The sequence below is a fragment of the Schistocerca cancellata genome, chromosome 10, assembly GCF_023864275.1.
Source record: "Schistocerca cancellata isolate TAMUIC-IGC-003103 chromosome 10, iqSchCanc2.1, whole genome shotgun sequence".
Lineage (NCBI taxonomy): Eukaryota > Metazoa > Arthropoda > Insecta > Orthoptera > Acrididae > Schistocerca > Schistocerca cancellata.
Genome location: NC_064635.1, coordinates 165,984,527 through 166,002,738, shown reverse-complemented (window position 1 = coordinate 166,002,738; position 18,212 = coordinate 165,984,527). Strand labels below are relative to the sequence as shown.

At 38.3% G+C, this 18,212-nt stretch overlaps 1 protein-coding gene across 1 annotated transcript in view; it reads left to right on the top strand.

The window, feature by feature from the left end:
• Positions 1–18,212, top strand: part of LOC126106221 (serine/arginine repetitive matrix protein 1-like) — a 229,175-nt gene that overhangs the window by 120,963 nt on the left and 90,000 nt on the right. Inside the window, exons 5-6 of the mRNA XM_049912451.1 lie at positions 7,713–7,901; positions 16,943–17,030. Of these exons, the coding sequence (XP_049768408.1) occupies positions 7,713–7,901; positions 16,943–17,030 (277 nt within the window). The remainder of the gene's footprint in view (positions 1–7,712; positions 7,902–16,942; positions 17,031–18,212) is intronic.

The following is an 18,212-nucleotide window of genomic DNA, read 5'->3' as shown; positions in this document are numbered from 1 at the left end:
CTAAGCCCGTTGGGTTTTCCTTTTAATTTTACAAAATACTATACAACTTTTCTTGTCAGTCTGCTATGACACATTTTTCGGATGTGCCTACTGAACATTATAGGTCTTTTCCTAATCGCGCATGTAGCTTTTTACACGGCTGTACACTTCTGTGTTACTTCTATATTTCAAGATAGTGTCCAGTTTCCTAATATACTCCTCAGAACCTACATTTAGTTTTTCCTGAGTAGTTTATTTTCTTTTCTTGGTATGATAATTAATTGTTCTGAGGTGGAGCAATCAGGCGAATTTTTCTCTTCTAACGATCAATACTTTTCTATTTCTTGACAATGAATTTTATTATAATATTTCCTTACGTGAAATGCTAAGTCCATTTTTCGTAAACTTGCTGTGATGACTTCTTGATCGCCTCGAACACATACCTGAATTTCTCTGGCCTTATATTTGCATAGTTTGCACTTAGGTACTATGATACAATACTCTTCTAGTTACCTCCGTTTTCTTGGAACCAGATTTGGAGGCATTTCCTGCATGCTTTGCTGCTGTAAGAATAGTTGCCTGAGGAGATACTGAGGTAGCTTCAGGAGTCAGAACTGAGGTTCTGAACCGCACATATGGTTGACGCCACTTGCATGAGACACAAACGCTTTTGACGACTGACACTCTCATGTGATTCTGTCACACTCTGTGGCTGCCAGCCGTGCTCCTCCTGAGAAATTGTGTTTCACTGTTACTCATCGTATGTGATAATCAAGGAGATTCCCAGTAGCAGCAGACTTGCAAGTCCAGTCTGGCAGGCCGTTATCAAGAAAAGTGAAATCTTGTAATTGGTGACGCCGCTACATTTTCCTCTTTATATTCCTTCCTCTCTGCAGCAACCTCCTAATAATGGACAATCTACACAATCTCCTTCATTTTTTTTTGAGAAAATCGTATGAATTCATAGCACAAATGACTCTTCACTTTTTTATCAATTTGGATTCTGTTTCATCTACATCTGTTTTTTGCTTACACTTGCCTAAGACATTCACCAATATCTGTAACATGTAATTTGTATCATATGTTGGTCTTCTAAAATTACAATATCCATAGCAAATTTAATGCAATGTAACTTTTTGCCATTCATTTACAAGATTTTAGTGTTATTTATCATTGTCTCTGTAATGATTTTTTATCAACTAATTAAACATGAAAGGAAAAACGAACAATCATTGAATGCTATACCCACATTTTCCATTAGACAATTATTGAACATGTAATCTCTGCTCTTTTTTGAGCCATATTGTTTTCATGTCCTTGTAACATTAGATAATCACCAGAATAAATATTGTTCGTTACAGGCAGGATATCAAGTGTGCTCCTTAATGTAGTACTATTTCTCACTTTGGCTCCTAGTTCTAAATTTCTTTTTCCTTACATAATTTCTCTGCCAGGTGTTGCAGCTACGTTTTCACCATCTGAAAACTTAATTGTACATTCTTTCTTTTAAATTATGTCTGAAATTGTACATACTTCAAATCCATATACTAAATATTTATGCCCTCTTTAAGCAATACATGCTGTTTTTATTCACCTTGCAATGAGTTAATGCCTTGATTCCCTTAACTGAACTCTCCCAAAGTTAGTACCTGGAAAACAATAAATGTAGCAAAGGTGATCAATTTAAAAAGAAAATTTTTATTCATCCAGTCACCTATTTCTTTACCATGTTTCTCTAATTCCCACAAAGTATATGGAAGTTTAATTGTTCGAGTTTAATCAAAAACCATATTAAATATAAAATACATTTCAGGCTGTTGATGATGAAAGAGCCGAATTCATTTTTCAATATTTTCATGCATCCCACATTTTCATTCTGACTACTGTTGTTGCCAGTCATTTACTCAACATCAGTAACCATCCATCTATTAATACATCAAATTAAATTCAGTTTGTACTTTTGAATACTTCATTCAGTTTTCTTTTGATACTTCTTTTCATTTTTGTTTTATATTCATTTCTTCTCAGTTGATCCTAATATATTTATCCATTTTAAGTCCTTACAAGACCTGATTATATTACTATTTGCATCACCATGACGATAAATTTAATGTGTATTCAGTGGAGTTCCTCTATGACCTTCCTGTTCTTCTGCATTGTAATTAAAAAATTAAATAGTATATGTTCTAAGAGTTTACTGAACAATTTTTAACCAAACGACATTTACATTCAACAAAAAGCATTCCATTATAATTTAAGTTGTGCATCAATAATGTAAGGTTTTCATAATTCCTTTCTTAGTGCAAATGTGTAATCTTCAAATGATTCATGTATTCTGATACCTAGGACTTAGACATGTAGTTTCTTTTCTTTTAAGTCAAAAGTTGACATTGGAGTTTCTACTAGTTATGAACCAAACGTCCTTCTTTAGTACCAACACATAATAAAGTCCAAGATTTTATAATGTGTGTAATTGCTGAGAATGATGAAACTATATTTTGTAATAGAACTAAAGAAACTGCAATATCAGAGGTCAGACAAAGTGATTTTATATACCATTTCAATATCTGAAATTGAAACCAATTAATTTAAGTCACATGCAATATAGTTGATACAAATGAAGATGGGAAAACTATTTTTCTGTAGAACAGAACATATTTTCATTTCATTACCTGTTTTAATACAATTAGCTTTACCATGTCATTAGCATAATATAGCAAAAATAACGATGAGATAAACAGAAAAAGAATCAAATTCTTTATCTGTTAGAACTTCCTGAAGGAGAGAGACTGTAAAGAAATGATGTGGGAAATTGTTGTAATTGCATGTTTTAACGGCTGGCTACTTTCTTCAGCGATGGTCAGATGTTAATGACGCTGTAGTTGATATAAAATAAAGTCTTTGAGCACAAAGAAAATTTTTGCACATGGTGTGGATGTTCGTGTTCCAGTTGTGGGATAAGAAAATGAATACAAAACAGAATTAGAGGAAGAAACACTTAATAATTCTATGAATGCAATGTTGTTTTATAACTGACAAACACAAAAAACGTGTTGGAATGAGTGGTAAACAGAAGAATTTCAAAATTAACAGTGTAAATTATTGATTTAAATACAATTTTATGCAGATAACTGAACATTTATAATGTCCCAGACAAACTGGAAGCGTAATAAAATTGCTGACTGAACACTACCCTAACATGTTAAACTTCGTAACATATAAAATGTAATTTGAATATTGTCTGGAGATCAATGAAGATCATGAAGCTGCTCAATTTGAAATTGTTGAAACAAATTATGGAAAGAAATGTAACTGTATTCTAATGAGAGAAATAAATGTAATGGTTAAAAAGGTGGATGAAAATACCTTAAAACTAGTAAATTTTAGTCAAGTTCTCAGGAAGTATAAGAGATAGAAAGATATGAAGAATGAAATGTCTATGGTTTAAGGTGAATTTTTTTAAGATGCTAACTAATTTAACATTTATTTATTCCTTGATATTTTATTTTGATCTTAACTTATCCACTCCTGATTTGGATCCTATTTCATATCTAGTACTGGATTGTAATAAACTGGCTGATTTTTAGCTTTTGTTTGTTTTTGTGTGACCTCTTTCAGGCAAATTTCTTTGAAGATTTAAAAAACGGTATGAAATAGTATTTAATTAACATTATGTTTATGTGTATTTTCAATTTTATATTTTTTTCCATGAGCTCCAAAATCAAAATTTAAGTAATTGCTAGGTAGGCTTAAGGGAGCACTTTCAAATGAAACTAGGACAGATTTAAATGTATTCTTGAAGTACCATAATACATTTAATAATAAATAATTGTTATGCCTGAACTAACACAAACAACCAAGGAACACAAGCAATCCACTGTCTGCATAAAATAAACTGGAAGTAAACTACACTTTGTGCACTTAGAGGTAGAAATGGGAAGCAAGGGATTCTGACCTGTAAACATAATTGAAAACGACTGATATCAGTGTCTAACAGATAGATTTTTGGTCTCTATGATCATCACTGACACATGTGATTACATATAATTTCAAGTCTATCACAGCAGAGAACAATGTCTGCAATTATCTCATAGTCAATTGGATATTAAATCCTGACTTACTTTCCACCATGTAGCACAACATGAAAATCTTCGTAATTTAATGGCATTCTCTGTATTTCTATTTCCATCCATGTTTCATCTCATATTTATTTAATTACAGTATATAATATGTTTTTGCATTAGATACACAACTCAGTGTGTTGTTTCAAGTCAAAATACATGTTTTCAACAAAGATACTGCAGTTCATACTTAAGACTATATTGAGTAGTTATTTGCTGAATTCAAATGAATGTATTCGATGTATTTGCAATAAGTTAAGATGTAATGACATGAAATATCAGTGAATACCATTCGGAAACACTGCACTTGCAATGTAATGAATACATTGCGACAAATGAAAATTTATGTGAGACAAGGACTCAGGCCACCTTTTTCGGCCCTTCTTCAGCAGTCGCCTTAACCATTAGGCTGTCAAGCACTTCTGCAGGCCCGATTAAACCGTCTTTATCACTGATATTCCCACCTATTACTTTCAAACACAACATCAATAGGTACTTTCACATGGTGAGTGGAAGTAGCTCCACTGTGGAAAACCAAAACGTAGGAATAGCAATAAAAAGGAAAGTGTTTCGTGGAATATCTTAGCTTATCAAGTCATATAGAGATCACTGAAATGGTGGAGGTGACTAGTACCGTAAAGGAGGGTATCAGGCTTTAAATCATGGTCTTGCTCAAATCTTGATTTAGGACAACATAATCATTATAATAAGTATTGTGTTCTATTCATCTCTGGTGACCACTGGATGACAAAACATGTCATGTAATTGTGATTAAAATGATTATTCCATTTCCTAAATGGAATACAAAATAAAGAGAACAAATATGAACAGGAAACACAGGGGAACCAGAAAGAATTTTTAAACGGCCTCATCTGATGCCTGCATGGTTGTCTTGTTATACCCATTACGAATCAAATGACATCATTTGAAGATGACGAAAGAAATTACATATTCTTGAGACAATGTCACTAGATTCTTTTGTGTATTATACACAGACATGTGTGTGTGTGTAAGTAATCCTTACTCAGCATCATCTCACACACTAATAGGTGTAAAAAGCCATCATGGCTGTCACTAATCAACCAACATTCCCAGAATATTTTTAGATATGAGACTAAAATAAATCATTTTCATCTATTATTGGTGTCACACCCTTTCCATCCCCTCAATTAGGAGTGCTAGGCATAGTACCCACCAGTGCTTTTGCTCTGTGTCACCCATCTTGACATCTGCACTTCTGTATCTACCACTATGGGTGAATTGTCATCTTCTTTCAACTATGAGTAGCAACATTTCTTGAAACTGATCCATGTGTTCCACAATTGAGTGTACATATCGCATCTTTATCATCCCCACCCCAATAAATTGTGATGCTAAGAGTGTCATACTCATACAACCCTTTTTCCTAAGGAGTAAACCATATGTGTGAAAAGTCTGGTAGAATTTTCTCTATGGATTCCTCGGTTATATCACATATCACCCCCCACCCCTTCTTCTCCTACCCCGACCTTTCTTCCTTAGAAATACTAGTGGTGCACTAGTCCCATAGTACCTCTTTACCATATAATTTCTATATGTAAAGAGTTTGGTTGAAATCACTCCCAGCATTCTGTAATCACCTTCACTCCTATGGGTAAAAGCGACCAGGACTGTCACGATTCAGCCCAGCACTAGGAAAACTATGGATATACACTAGCATATTTTTCATTTACTTTTAAATTCCGCTTTATCCATACATGCATATCTCTAGGAGTAGCGCAGTCTATAGAAGAAAATTAGGGAGGAAAATTGAAGAGTTGCAAATTTTTGTGTAGTGGTATGAGATACTGATGTGAACACCATAATTAATGTCCCCTCCACTGTGGTATGAGTATGTATCTGGCGGGGGAGTGTAGCAAGGCGTTTAAAAGTCACTTTTTTATATTTTTCTTCAATAACTTGTGAGCTGTTGCTTCATGCAAAAATGTTTCCCAGTACAAAATTAAACTACTGTACATCAAATTTCCTTCAAAGAAGTTTCTATTAATTTTTTCTGAAGGACTAACAGCATCCACACTGCAGAGGATGGAAAAACTGCACATTATTAATAAATATTGTTTTACTGGTGTAAAATTAATGTTTGTTTATTTACAAATCTGGTAAGTGTGTACCGCGTCTAAGTACAATAGAGCCTATTAAGGATTAATTTGTTTTCTGGAGGTGTAAGTGAGTGGAGGGGGGCTGGTGGAGTGTAGAGGTGTGAGGATCCGTAGGTCGCTGAATTTTGTTTGTACAATTCCCTGCTTGATAGGTCTACAAATTGAAATACAAGTGGCTGATTTCCCACTCTATTTGTTCAATTTGTCACAAAAAGCAACTGGAGAATGTTTCACAAAGTAATGTCGACCTTCTGTAGCACCCCTTATCAATCACTGGCAACGCAGTGCGCTGACGTACGAGTTAATATTACATGGATTATAGGTACGAGTTATTAATAATAGTAACGCAAAACCTCATGTGGGCAGGATCTTCGTCAGTCTCTACACACTGTTGTACACTGCTAGGGGGGAACCTGGTTCTTAGCCATCCTGTGCGGCAACTGTAGCGGGAAAGACAAAATTCCTCGCCGCGAGCGCAGTCTACTTCTCATTTTGCAGACAGGCTGAACCTACCCAACGTTTTTTAAACAAGTCTGTTACGTGAGTAGACAAAATAACTTGACTGAGTTAATCTTTACGTAGTTGAATTATGTTCATTTTATTAAATGAGCACTTACATGCAGTTGTTAAGTGAGATTTTGTGTAAAATATGTTCCTATAAACAAAAGCTGAGAAGCGTATAATATGTAAATGTAATGATATCAGCGAGATATATAGTTTTGGTGGATGAGGTACTGGACTGGTAAACGTGGCAGCTTGCTGCTGCCTGTCGTTGACAGTGCACTGTACAGCTTTGCAATTGTAAAAAAGTAGCTTTTAAATGCCAAACATCTCACCCCACGCTGACACGCCACTGGCGGAGATTTTTAACATATTGTTTATGACACTCCATCCTACCATTCTACAAAAATCTGCGATTTATCCTCTGTTCGACTTTATTTTCTTCGTTGACTGGGCTAGAGTGCTACAGTTATTTTACCCCAGAATATCATTTTTCCAGACAGTAATAAATGTTAGTATCTAGCGTGATTGAAATTACTCCAGGAATTCCACAGTTATGCTTACAGGTCATAACTCTCCCCCTCTCACCCCCAGACAGGGTTGATAGGTGTGTCTTACCCCATTGGTAACCGCTTCCTGGCACTCGGTGATACGTGCACCAAGTTTTGTTGGACTTCTACCAGGCATTACAGAGCTAAGCTTGCATGTCACTATTTTCCCATTACCATGCGTGCCCCACAGATAGGGGTGCTAGGGGTTTTTACACCAACAGTAACCGTCTCCTGGTACCACGTCATATGGGAATAAGTTAAGTTGTAATTTCTGAAGGTGCTATGTGGAACATACATCTGTGTTTGAAATGAAAATGAATCGTAACAGAGCTGTTGGATGTCTGAGTGATAACTTACTTTCATCACTTGTCAGTGGGATGCTGTGGTAACGTTATCCTGGCCCACTCACGCACTAACTGCAGGTCTGACCTGGCGCGGCTGTGGTCCTCTCGGCGGGACTCGAGCGCCACATCCGGAGCGACCATCATCACTGCCAGGGACCCCGCTCAGCGGCGCGGCTCTGGGGAGTCGTCCAGGAGCGGCGGGCGCCGCGACTCCACCACTGTGGTCGCCTCCTCTGGCTCCAGGAGGGGCTCTGGCGAGTCTGCGCGGTCAGGCAAGTGGCTGTCTGTGTCCGGGCGGGGCTGACTGCACGAACCGTTTTCCTCCTCCTCTTTACTCGACTTTGTCTTCTGCCTGTTAAATTTCAACACACAGCTGTGCCGAAGCTCCTATCCAGGCAAGTGGCTCCCTGTTCATGCTCAGGCGAGCAGCTCTGCAACTCGCTTGGGGGGTCTTCACAGGAGTTTTCTGGAGAAAATAGTTCCCTCCTCCAGTGTACACTACCTTTTCTGATCCTCATTATCAATTTAACACATTCCTGTTCTATTTCTCGTACTTTTCTATCAATTGTTTGCATCCCTAGCTTTATACTTGTCTTTTTCTTTTTCTTTCTACGCCCTTGTCGTCCTTCCTATTCACACTTTTTTTTTTTTTGCTACAGATGTTTCACAGTTTCACAGTATTGTTTTTCTCTCATTTACTGAATTTCCATCATTTGTGACTAGTTCCAGAGTGTCAGCGTAATCTCAGTTGTTCCTAATACTACAAGCTTTTCATGATCTGCCCCATTTTCATTCAAGTCGGAGTTCACTTGTGGGTCCAAAGCTAATACATATTTTTTTTTTAATTTAATGCAGTATCTGCTACAGGTCCACAGATAATATTGTCCTCGGAAAATAATGGAGACCTTGACACATCCTTCATCCACTCCATCCCTTTGTAGGTCTGTATCATCTTTCATCTATCTCCTCCTACTCTTCCTGTCTCTTTTCAAATTTTTGTACTTTTCTTCTGCCTTCTGCATCTAATTCTCCTACTTCATGGTCTTCTTCTTTGTAGTTGTCAATCTTTTGACTGGTCTTATGCTTTCCTCTCTCTTTCCCTGTCTTCTGCTCATGTCCATGCAACCACTTCACCTGACACTTTGTCTACTGTCTTTGGAAAATTTCAGTCTTTGTCTGCTCCTGCATTTCTCCCAGTTACTACACCTTCTAGTGCCAAGCAAACAATTCCTGGACGTTGCATAAAATGTCCCACAAACATATCCTTTTATCTGACATGGATTCTTCTCTAGACTTCTCTCTTCATCTATTCTTGTTACCACTTGTCATTATGTACCTTACCTGTCAACTTATTTTTTAGCATTGAGTGATACCATCATTTTCTTCAAACTCTTTTACTTCCCCAGTTAATCCTCATACTTCCTCTACTCCATATTCTTCTATTGTGCTTCCCACTGTTCAAGTGATTCTTCTTATGATTTTGTTAATTTTTGTGAGAACATAACTGCCTGCCCATGATTCACACATTTCTGTTTATTGACTTGAAACTCCAATTGTTGCAACCAAAACACCGAATGATATTCTTACTGAGTGTTTTGACCATTATATGTGCTTTGGTTGGAGTTATTTAAGCTGAGTCGAAGTGGACGATTTTGTGTGTCACCAGTGACACTGTCTTTCACTTGTCACAGGATGATTTTCGATTACATTTTAATAAAACTGTGTACACTTTGTAAATCAATCCAGTTATAATATTCTAATATATTTAGTATAAAGCACAATAAGTCTGGTTTCATTTGTTGTGTATTTCAACTGATATTCGTAATAATTATAGTAAATCTTAACTGAAAAGATTCATACTGTATCCATTGAATTTATATTTATTTGTGTTTTCTAGTCCTTTTTTGACAAGTTTAATGGCACTCATCCATCTTCCAACATTTGCTACATCTAATGTTTTCAACAACCCGTTTTAAATATTGTAAAGATTTGTCTGGTCTAAAAATTTTACAGTAGCATGTCATCTATACCTGCAGACCTTCGTTCAAATTCTGCTAATGTATAATTTATTCTTGTATGTTTTCTTCGAGATCTTCATCACCTAGTCTTCCCAACTTTACTACAAATTTTTCCTTATCTACTAAAGAAGTTTTTAACACTTCTTCCTAGCACCACATTTTCTATCTTTTCGGTTTCTCTAGTCTATATTTTCCCATGTACTACTGTCCTTTAGACGTGCAAATTGTGAAGACAGCTCCTCATTTTTATTCAAAAATTTGTCCTATTAAGCCTTTCTGGTATTGAAATTGCATTAACCTTCTCGAAACTTTCTCTGAAGTCTCTGCTAGTCTGGACATCTCGTGTAACTCGTGTAATGTTGCTGAAAATACGATTCATTTATATGCGAGACCAAGTAATGGATGGGTAAGGAAGTAACTGCAATTAACAGGATTTTTAATGTCATGTTTTCCAATTTCTTTCTTTCTAGAATCACATTCCTTCATTGTGGCTTCTTATATGGGTAGACTTTCAGCTTGATCTATACCTTCGTTTTAGTGACAGGGAAGATACACACCTCTTATAACGGCAGCGAATAGCATATTCTTTCATCCATTATACATGTTACTTTCGTTATATACATGTGTGCACATTATATCCATTAGTAAATGTTTACACGTTACACTCATTATTATTTACAGTTTCTGTTCTCACAAATATTTCTATGTCTGAAACAAGTAATGGGCAGTATTAATATTTTAGTATATCTTATAAATTATTTTAGAGAAAAATAATTTTTGGAAGTAATTTGAATATGTTGAGTAAGAGATTCCTTTTATTCTGAAAATGGTAAGCGAAACTGAGTGTTATACTCAACTGTATTCTGAGGACAGCAATTTTCCAATCTGGAACATTATTTGTTTAACCTGCTTGTTACAACATGTGAATATAGTATTACCTGGCATTTCTTTCCTATAGTTTTTGAGCCAGTTGGTGGTGGAGGGTGGATGGGTTGAGTTGAGTGAATTAGAGAATATTATTTGCAAAGTAGGACTGAAAATTCCTTTAGTCTTAATAGAAAGAAAATTGCTTTTATCGTGCTGCTTTGATTGAGTTTGGTGTCTTGCAGACAACAGCCACTTGTTTGCAGTTTCAAGTTAGTTATAGCTCACATTATAAAACAGCACATTTTGCACACTTTTCTTTATTTAAGATTACGTTATTTGCTCACAGTATTGAGTATACTATTATTTTACCTTTTCTTTTTCAGCGAATGATACCATACAGTGATCAGCACCAGCTTATCACTTCTAGTACTGCTGTCAACTATGGAACATATTTCTTCTGTTTTTAAACTATTGTTCATTAGCTATTAAAAATAAGATTTGTATAACAGCAATGAACAACAGATTTCTTAACTTTCCCATGCACTGTTAATACAACTGCCTTTACTTTTACAATTACACTATTATTTATGATATAAAATTATCATCTAATACAGTGTTTATTTCTAGAAGCTGACAATTTACTGTATGAACTCCTCATTTTCATCCAGTCAGCTAAGACAAACTATTTTGGTTTACATAATTCAAGCATTTTTGTCTTTTGCAAAAGACTCATGTAATTCACCATCTATATTAAACATCTACCTTTCGTAAATAATGTTAGGTAAATGACACATATAAGTGCTATTTCTTTACTTGCGTTGGCATTTTATTCTCAGAAGTTGATTAGTATCTCTATGAAATCGTCAGTTCATTCCCCACTCTCATTATTGTTTTTTAGTAGAACCAAAAGCTAGGAGAAGCAATTCCAATAATGTAGGACTGAAATTCGATTTCAGCCTGCCGTTTTTGGGTTCCACAATACTGTTCAGGACCTATCTATTACTCCTCAAGCATAACTGAAATCCCCAGTACTTACTACAGCTTGGTGATACCTTTTTTTCAGAAAATTGTTCTATTTAATTCTTCCACTCACTAATTATATCATGTTCATGCTATCCTTTACTGAGTGACGTAATGTAGCAGTTAAAATGAGGAGAACATACACTGATGGAAAAAAATTGGAGCACCAAAAGTAACTAATGTACAGTAGAGAAATTTTGGGTAAACATTTTGTTGTGGGTTGGCAGGAGAGCCAACACCGGTATGAGAGGAAGCCGAAAGGCGCGCATTTTAGCTCACGCAGGCTGGCGTGAGGTCTGGAACAGGACAAGGATATTAGACTGTAGAAAAAACTGATGTATCTGGTGGAATACTTAACTTTAATCCATAAATGGTGAACGTCGCTCTTGACGGTACATGTTTTACAGTATCAATAGTAACTGGTAATGGCGCCTTGCTAGGTCGTAGCAAATGACGTAGCTGAAGGCTATGCTAACTATCGTCTCCGCAAATGAGAGCGTAATTTGTCAGTGAATCATCGCTAGCAGAGTCGGTTGTACCACTGGGGCGAGTGCTAGGAAGTCTCTCTAGACCTGCCGTGTGGCAGCGCTCGGTCTGCAATCACTGATAGTAGCGACACGCGGGTCCGACGTATACTAACGGACCGCGGCCGATTTAAAGGCTACCACTTAGCAAGTGTGGTGTCTGGCGGTGACACCACACATTTGTCTAAATAATATATTCAACTGATTAACATTTCAAGTTCATAGGTTAATGTAAGTGGGAAATAAGCCATTGCAAACGTGAAATGCTGGTCCATTAATAATCGGCGTAACAGTCAGAATTCTAAATTCTAGCAATCAAACGTGCATGCATTGTCCTACAGATCCAAGATGTCACTGTATGCGATGGAGTTCTATGCTTGTTGCAGCTGGCTGGTGAATACAGGTATGGTTAGTGGTGATGACGCTGGTCGTCTGATGACGACCAATATGTGCTCAATTGGAGACAGATCTGGTAATCGAGCAGGCCAACTGTAGAGCGTTTTGTGTTAGAACAGCGATATACGGGTGATCGTTATCCTGTTGGACAACACGCCCTTAAGTGCTGTTCATGAATGGCAGCACAACAGGTCAGTCACTACATTGACGTCAGGAAGTGTGGGATAGCCACAGGAACGCTCCTAGTGTCATACGAAATCGCATCCCATACCTTGATTCCAGGTTAGGTGAAGTGTGTCTAGCACGCAGACCTGTTGGTTGCAGACCCTCATCTCGCCTCGTTCTAACGCACGCCCGTCATAGGCACTGAAGAGGATCCAGCCTTCATCAGAAAACACAATTCCACCTTGCCCTTACTTGACACAGCTGAAGCTACAAACGCGGTAATTTGGGGTTAGTACATTGCACGATACATGGCGTATGACTCGGAGCTTTTGTTGAAGTAACCGATTTGTAACGGTTCGTTGTCTCACTGTGGTGCCAATAGCTGCTCAAATTGCTGCTGCAGATGGAATACGATGCGCCACAGCCACAAGTGAAAAACGATTGTTTTTCTTCTAGATAGTACCAGGTGGCCCTTCGGAGCCCTGTTTTCTTGCGACCGTAAATTCCAGGGACCACTGCTACCAGTAATCATATACTGTGGCTATATTCCTCTCAAGTTTTCCTGCAATATCGCAGATGAAAAATCCAGCTGCTCCTAGTCCTATTACAAGTTCTCGTCCGAACTCAGTGACGTGCTGATAACGGCGTCTTTGTAACCTTAAAGGCATTCTTGAATCTTCACGTCTACTCTTAAAGGTAACTAACGCTCATGGCCATTACAGTGTGTATTTAAAGCAAATCTGATGGGGCGTTACTGGCGTCACTTGTACGAGTGACGTGAAATGTGAAAGGACATCATCTTGAAGAAACACGACTGTCAACTTTTGTTTATGTTGCACAATCTCTTCTTCATGATGCTTTCTTTTTTTTCCTGTAACTTTCCCAAATATCTTTTGGTGAGTACTGGAGAAGTTACTTCAGCAAAATTAATGTCGATCCCTTTATACTAAATTTTTATGATCTGAAGTAATACTGGTCACAAACCATCACGATGTAAGTGGTTGATTAAAAAGTAACCTTCCTCTTTTGCAGTTTCGTTATCATTTTCGTCTTCAGTGATTCACCCTGTTAGTGTATGTCCAGACAGCTGGTAAGAGTTCTTTGCTGCGTGGCTGTTTCATTCGTAATTGGAGCGGCCACGGGCGGATACGGTTGTAATGGTCATCAGCTCTCCCCCAGAGAAGAGTATACTAGAAGCGTTTCCATTTTTGCACATATCAATGTCCACAATCTTAAGCTAACTTTCGCAGGATGAAGTATCATGAAAGCCAAGAATCTAGAAAAGCTTGGGCAGATCTAGAGAATTACGAACTCTGTTGAACACAGAGCCTTAGTCCGTCCTTGAGGGCCATCTCACACGAATAGGACTGCGGTTTGTCCACCTGCAGAAAACATACAGGACAAGTAGAGACACCCACTCACATGTTACCACATCTGCTGTCAACAATAAATCTGATGTGGTTGGGGAGTCCACAAGTAGAAACTGTGAAAGTAGAGTAAGACAGGATGGAAAGCCAGTACTACAGAAAGAATAGAAAGTCATCGCCAAATGAAAGTGGAACTGACCGAAAGAACATCATTCCCTCCACATACACGCTCTCACAGAGTTACCCTGCAGACCTGTACTCACAGTGGTATTGCCAGTGAAGTACTGATGCTCTAAAATTCGCGAGAAATTGGATATATGTCGTGAGTGATATGATGATGTCAAAGCGGCACTAATTCGTTGCCCTTTTTTTTCTTAAGTCATCAGTCTTCTGATAGGTTTGATGCAACCCAGCACCATTTTCAGTCCTGGGCCAAGCTTTTTAACTCAGAGAAGCACTTGCAACCTCCGTCATCAATTCCCCAATTATTTTCCGGATGTATTCCAATCCCAGTTTTTCTCTACAGCTTTTGCTCTCTACAGCTCCCTCTAGTACCCTGGAAGTCATACCATGATATCTTAACAGATGTCCCATCATCTTGTCCGTTCTCCTTGTCGGTGTTTTCCATGTATTGCTTTCCTCTCCGATTCTGCGCAGAACCTCCTCTTTCCTCATTTAATCAGTCCACCTATCTTTCAACACTCGTCTGTAGCACCAGATCTCCAATGCCTCGATTCTCTTCTGTTGACGTTATCGCAGAGCCCTTGACACAACCACCATACAATGCTCTGCTGCACATGTACAGTCCCACGAATTTATTCCTCAAATTAAAGCCGTTAATTGACACTGGTAGGTTTCTCTCGGTCAGGAATGCACTTTTTCACAGTTCTAGTCTGCTTTTTATGTCCTCCATGCTCTGTCACTCAATCATTACTTTGCTGTCAAGATACCAGAATTCCTTAACCTACTTTGTGATCACCAATCCAGATTATAATTTTCCGGTGTTCTGATTTCTGCTACTTCTCATTACTTTCATCTTCCTTCGATTTACTCTCAGTCCATTTTATGTACTGACTAGACTGCTCTTTCCATAGAACCGATCCTGTAATTCCTCTTCACTTTCACTCAGGATAGCGACATCATCAGAGAGTCTTATCATTGATATCCTTTCACCTTGAATTTTAATCCCACTCTTTATTTTTTTTATTTCCGTCGTTGCTTCTAGGGCGTATAGTTGCATAGTAGGGCCGGACGACTATATCTCAGTCTTACACCTGTTTCAAATCGAGGACTTCGTTCTTTTTCTTCGAGTCTTATTCCTTCCCCTTGGTTTTTGTACATACTGCATTTAAACCCGTCTTACCCTATAGCTTACTCCAACATTTGTCGGAATTTCGAACACCTTGTATTATTTCACTTGTCTAACGTGTTTTCCACATCGACAAATCGTAGGAAGGTGTCTTGATTTTTCTTTAGTCTTCCTTCCATTATCAATCGCAACGTCAGAAGTATCTCGCTGGAGCCTTTGCCTTTCCTAAACTCAAAATAATTGTCATCCAACATATCCTCAATTTCCCACGACTGCAGTTGGTCTTAAATCAGTTGCTTGCCGTTCGGTTTGGAAACAGAACCTCCACAACCTCACTTTCTTCTATTTTATTTTTGTATATTTAATTTTTTTTTTGTGCTCGTTTCAGGGCAGCTCCGCCACTCTCAAGTGCTGTGCCTATTGAAATTCTGTTCCCAAGACAAATACTTTATCGTCCACGTGTCAGCAAATACAGTTCTCGTTCGAAAGTAATGGAGATCATCATGAATTCTCTAACACGTGTATGTCCAGGTCGACGTCTGATGGGACCATAGATCTGTTTTGTTTAACAGAGTTAACATATTAATTTTGGAATAAAATGGAACACCTGCAGCAGCCCATATGATGTCATTTATTGTATCGCTAACAGTTTCGAAGCTTCAGTGCACCATCTTCAGGCTTTAACTGTCGCTGAGGCCTCATGGTAGCGCACTGAAGTACCAAAACTGGTAGCCGTACAATATATGATATCATATGGACGGCTGTAGCCAAAGTCTGTGCTGCAGCTTTTCGCATCCCACGCTTTCATGTCTCCTTCTTTAGCCTTCTGTAAAAAAAATTATATTATAAATAAAATTTTCTTTTCAGCATCTAGTGAACTACTTTTCTGCTTCAATAAAGCTTTTAAGATATGTAAGGCAACTTTAAAACAAGGAATATGGTTTCAAAATTCGTCTAAAATTAGGTAGGCGTTATGAAGCACTTAAAAAGCAAATTGGTGCACAATCTTCGCCCATATATATATATATTGCTTTTACCATTCGGTTAATCTCTGTTTTGTAACCAACAAAAAAATCCAAGTAAATGATCTAAACGTCGAATGAAAGTGCTACAAGAGAGACTGAGGTTCTTCAGTTAATATCCAACACACTTGTGAACATCTATGAAAAGTTTTTAAACTTAAGAATTTCGAATTCTTGTCTTATGGGTTTTCTACTCCCTCATTTACACAACACTGACCCAGCCAAGGGCCTTTTATGACGTCAGAGCAGCCTCTGAGCAGATAACGTCAACAACCATCAGTAGAATGAAGTACTAAGTGGAAACATTCGTTTGAACTCCACATTTCATACCCCTCTGTCTATCTGTTCTATAGCCATCTTATTTCCTCTGTGCAAGAAGTAGCTGCGAAAGGCATAACGATTACAAATAATGATGCACCTCTGATGTTTATGTGGGGTACATGACGACCATAATCAGAAAAAGGCACAGTCTGTTAGTCGGGGGACTTCACTCACAGAATACTGCTTTGGTCCGCAGGCGCTGCCAGACGAGACTCGACGGCGTCGGGAGCGGCTCCGTCGCCGCCGAAGATCCACCACCAGCACTCGCACCACCACCACCATCACCACCACCATCGCAGCTCGCACCACCACCACCGGCAGAGGAGGGACTCCAGGACGGCGCTGCCCGTCACCGAGGCGGGCCAGCAGCCCAAGTACTACCGGCAGGTCCGTCTCCACCTGTCTGGTGCCACCCCCTCATTGCAATTCGTTCAGTTTGAGCCATATCTATACTGTTCTTCAGGGACGAGGTATTTATCGAACTTATATCAATATTCCGAGGTTCATATTAGTTTATTGTGTTTAAAATGTTGTGCCCCACCATTTTACGTACTACAGCATCAATCAAAGTTAGAAAAAAAACTAGATGCACAATATTTTTGAGTCTTTAGAAGAGATACAGTTTCAATGGTGCACTCCTTCCTTGCTGATTTTGCCTCTAGTGATGTTCAGAGATGGTGTTCAAATAGCTGTGTGGCGGAAATTGTTTTAGAGATGTTATTGAAAATTTTACCGTTTCGATACGACTGGCATCTGCGTACATTAAACAGCCACAATGGCCATGTCGAGGAGTCGGAAAATCTGGAGACATCTCGAGTGTTACGATAAAGGTGAGGCTTGATGTTGTTCACATGTGTCTGATTGGGCTGTGTCTGCCTGCAACATGCTCAGTGGATGACATTAGGGTATCTTTCTTCGTGGGGTACTGTCGAAAACTTTGGAGATGTCCCTCTAGAAAGTTAGGTATTCATTATGTTTGCAGCACGACAGGGCCCCGCCAACTTTGCCGTAGATGTCAGAGAACCTATCGATAGCGTTTTCCTAGTTGTTAGGTTTGGAAGGGGTGGGCCTATGCAGCGGCCACGATGTTCTCCCGACCTCATCCTATGGATTCTTTTCTGTGGGGTGGATTGAAGCGTTGGGTGTACAGGGCACCAACAGTATTCCAAAAGAGTTGGGTGCCCATTTTGTTGAAGCTGCAGTCGTTATTCGCTAAATACATGGTAAATCCAGCATTAAATCCTTCATGGACCTCTTAGGGGGCCAACTGTGCACATACGACGTTTGTGCTACAAAATAAAAGTGTTTCCTTTGATCTTTTCTAATAACCTGTAGGCGCCCCGTCCCAATATTAAAACTGAATAATATGCAAAAGTACATTCAAAATGTCCACTGAACTGATATTCTCTCTTGTATATAAATTTAGACCCTTTACTTTGTATAATACCGCGATCTGGCTGCACCATCAACCTGTATGTGACAATCCTGTTCAAACGCCTTCCCAATTTACTGCTTCATGTGTCTCCCTGTTTTACAGTAGTCTTCTCCTTTCTGTAACGAATGTTTAAA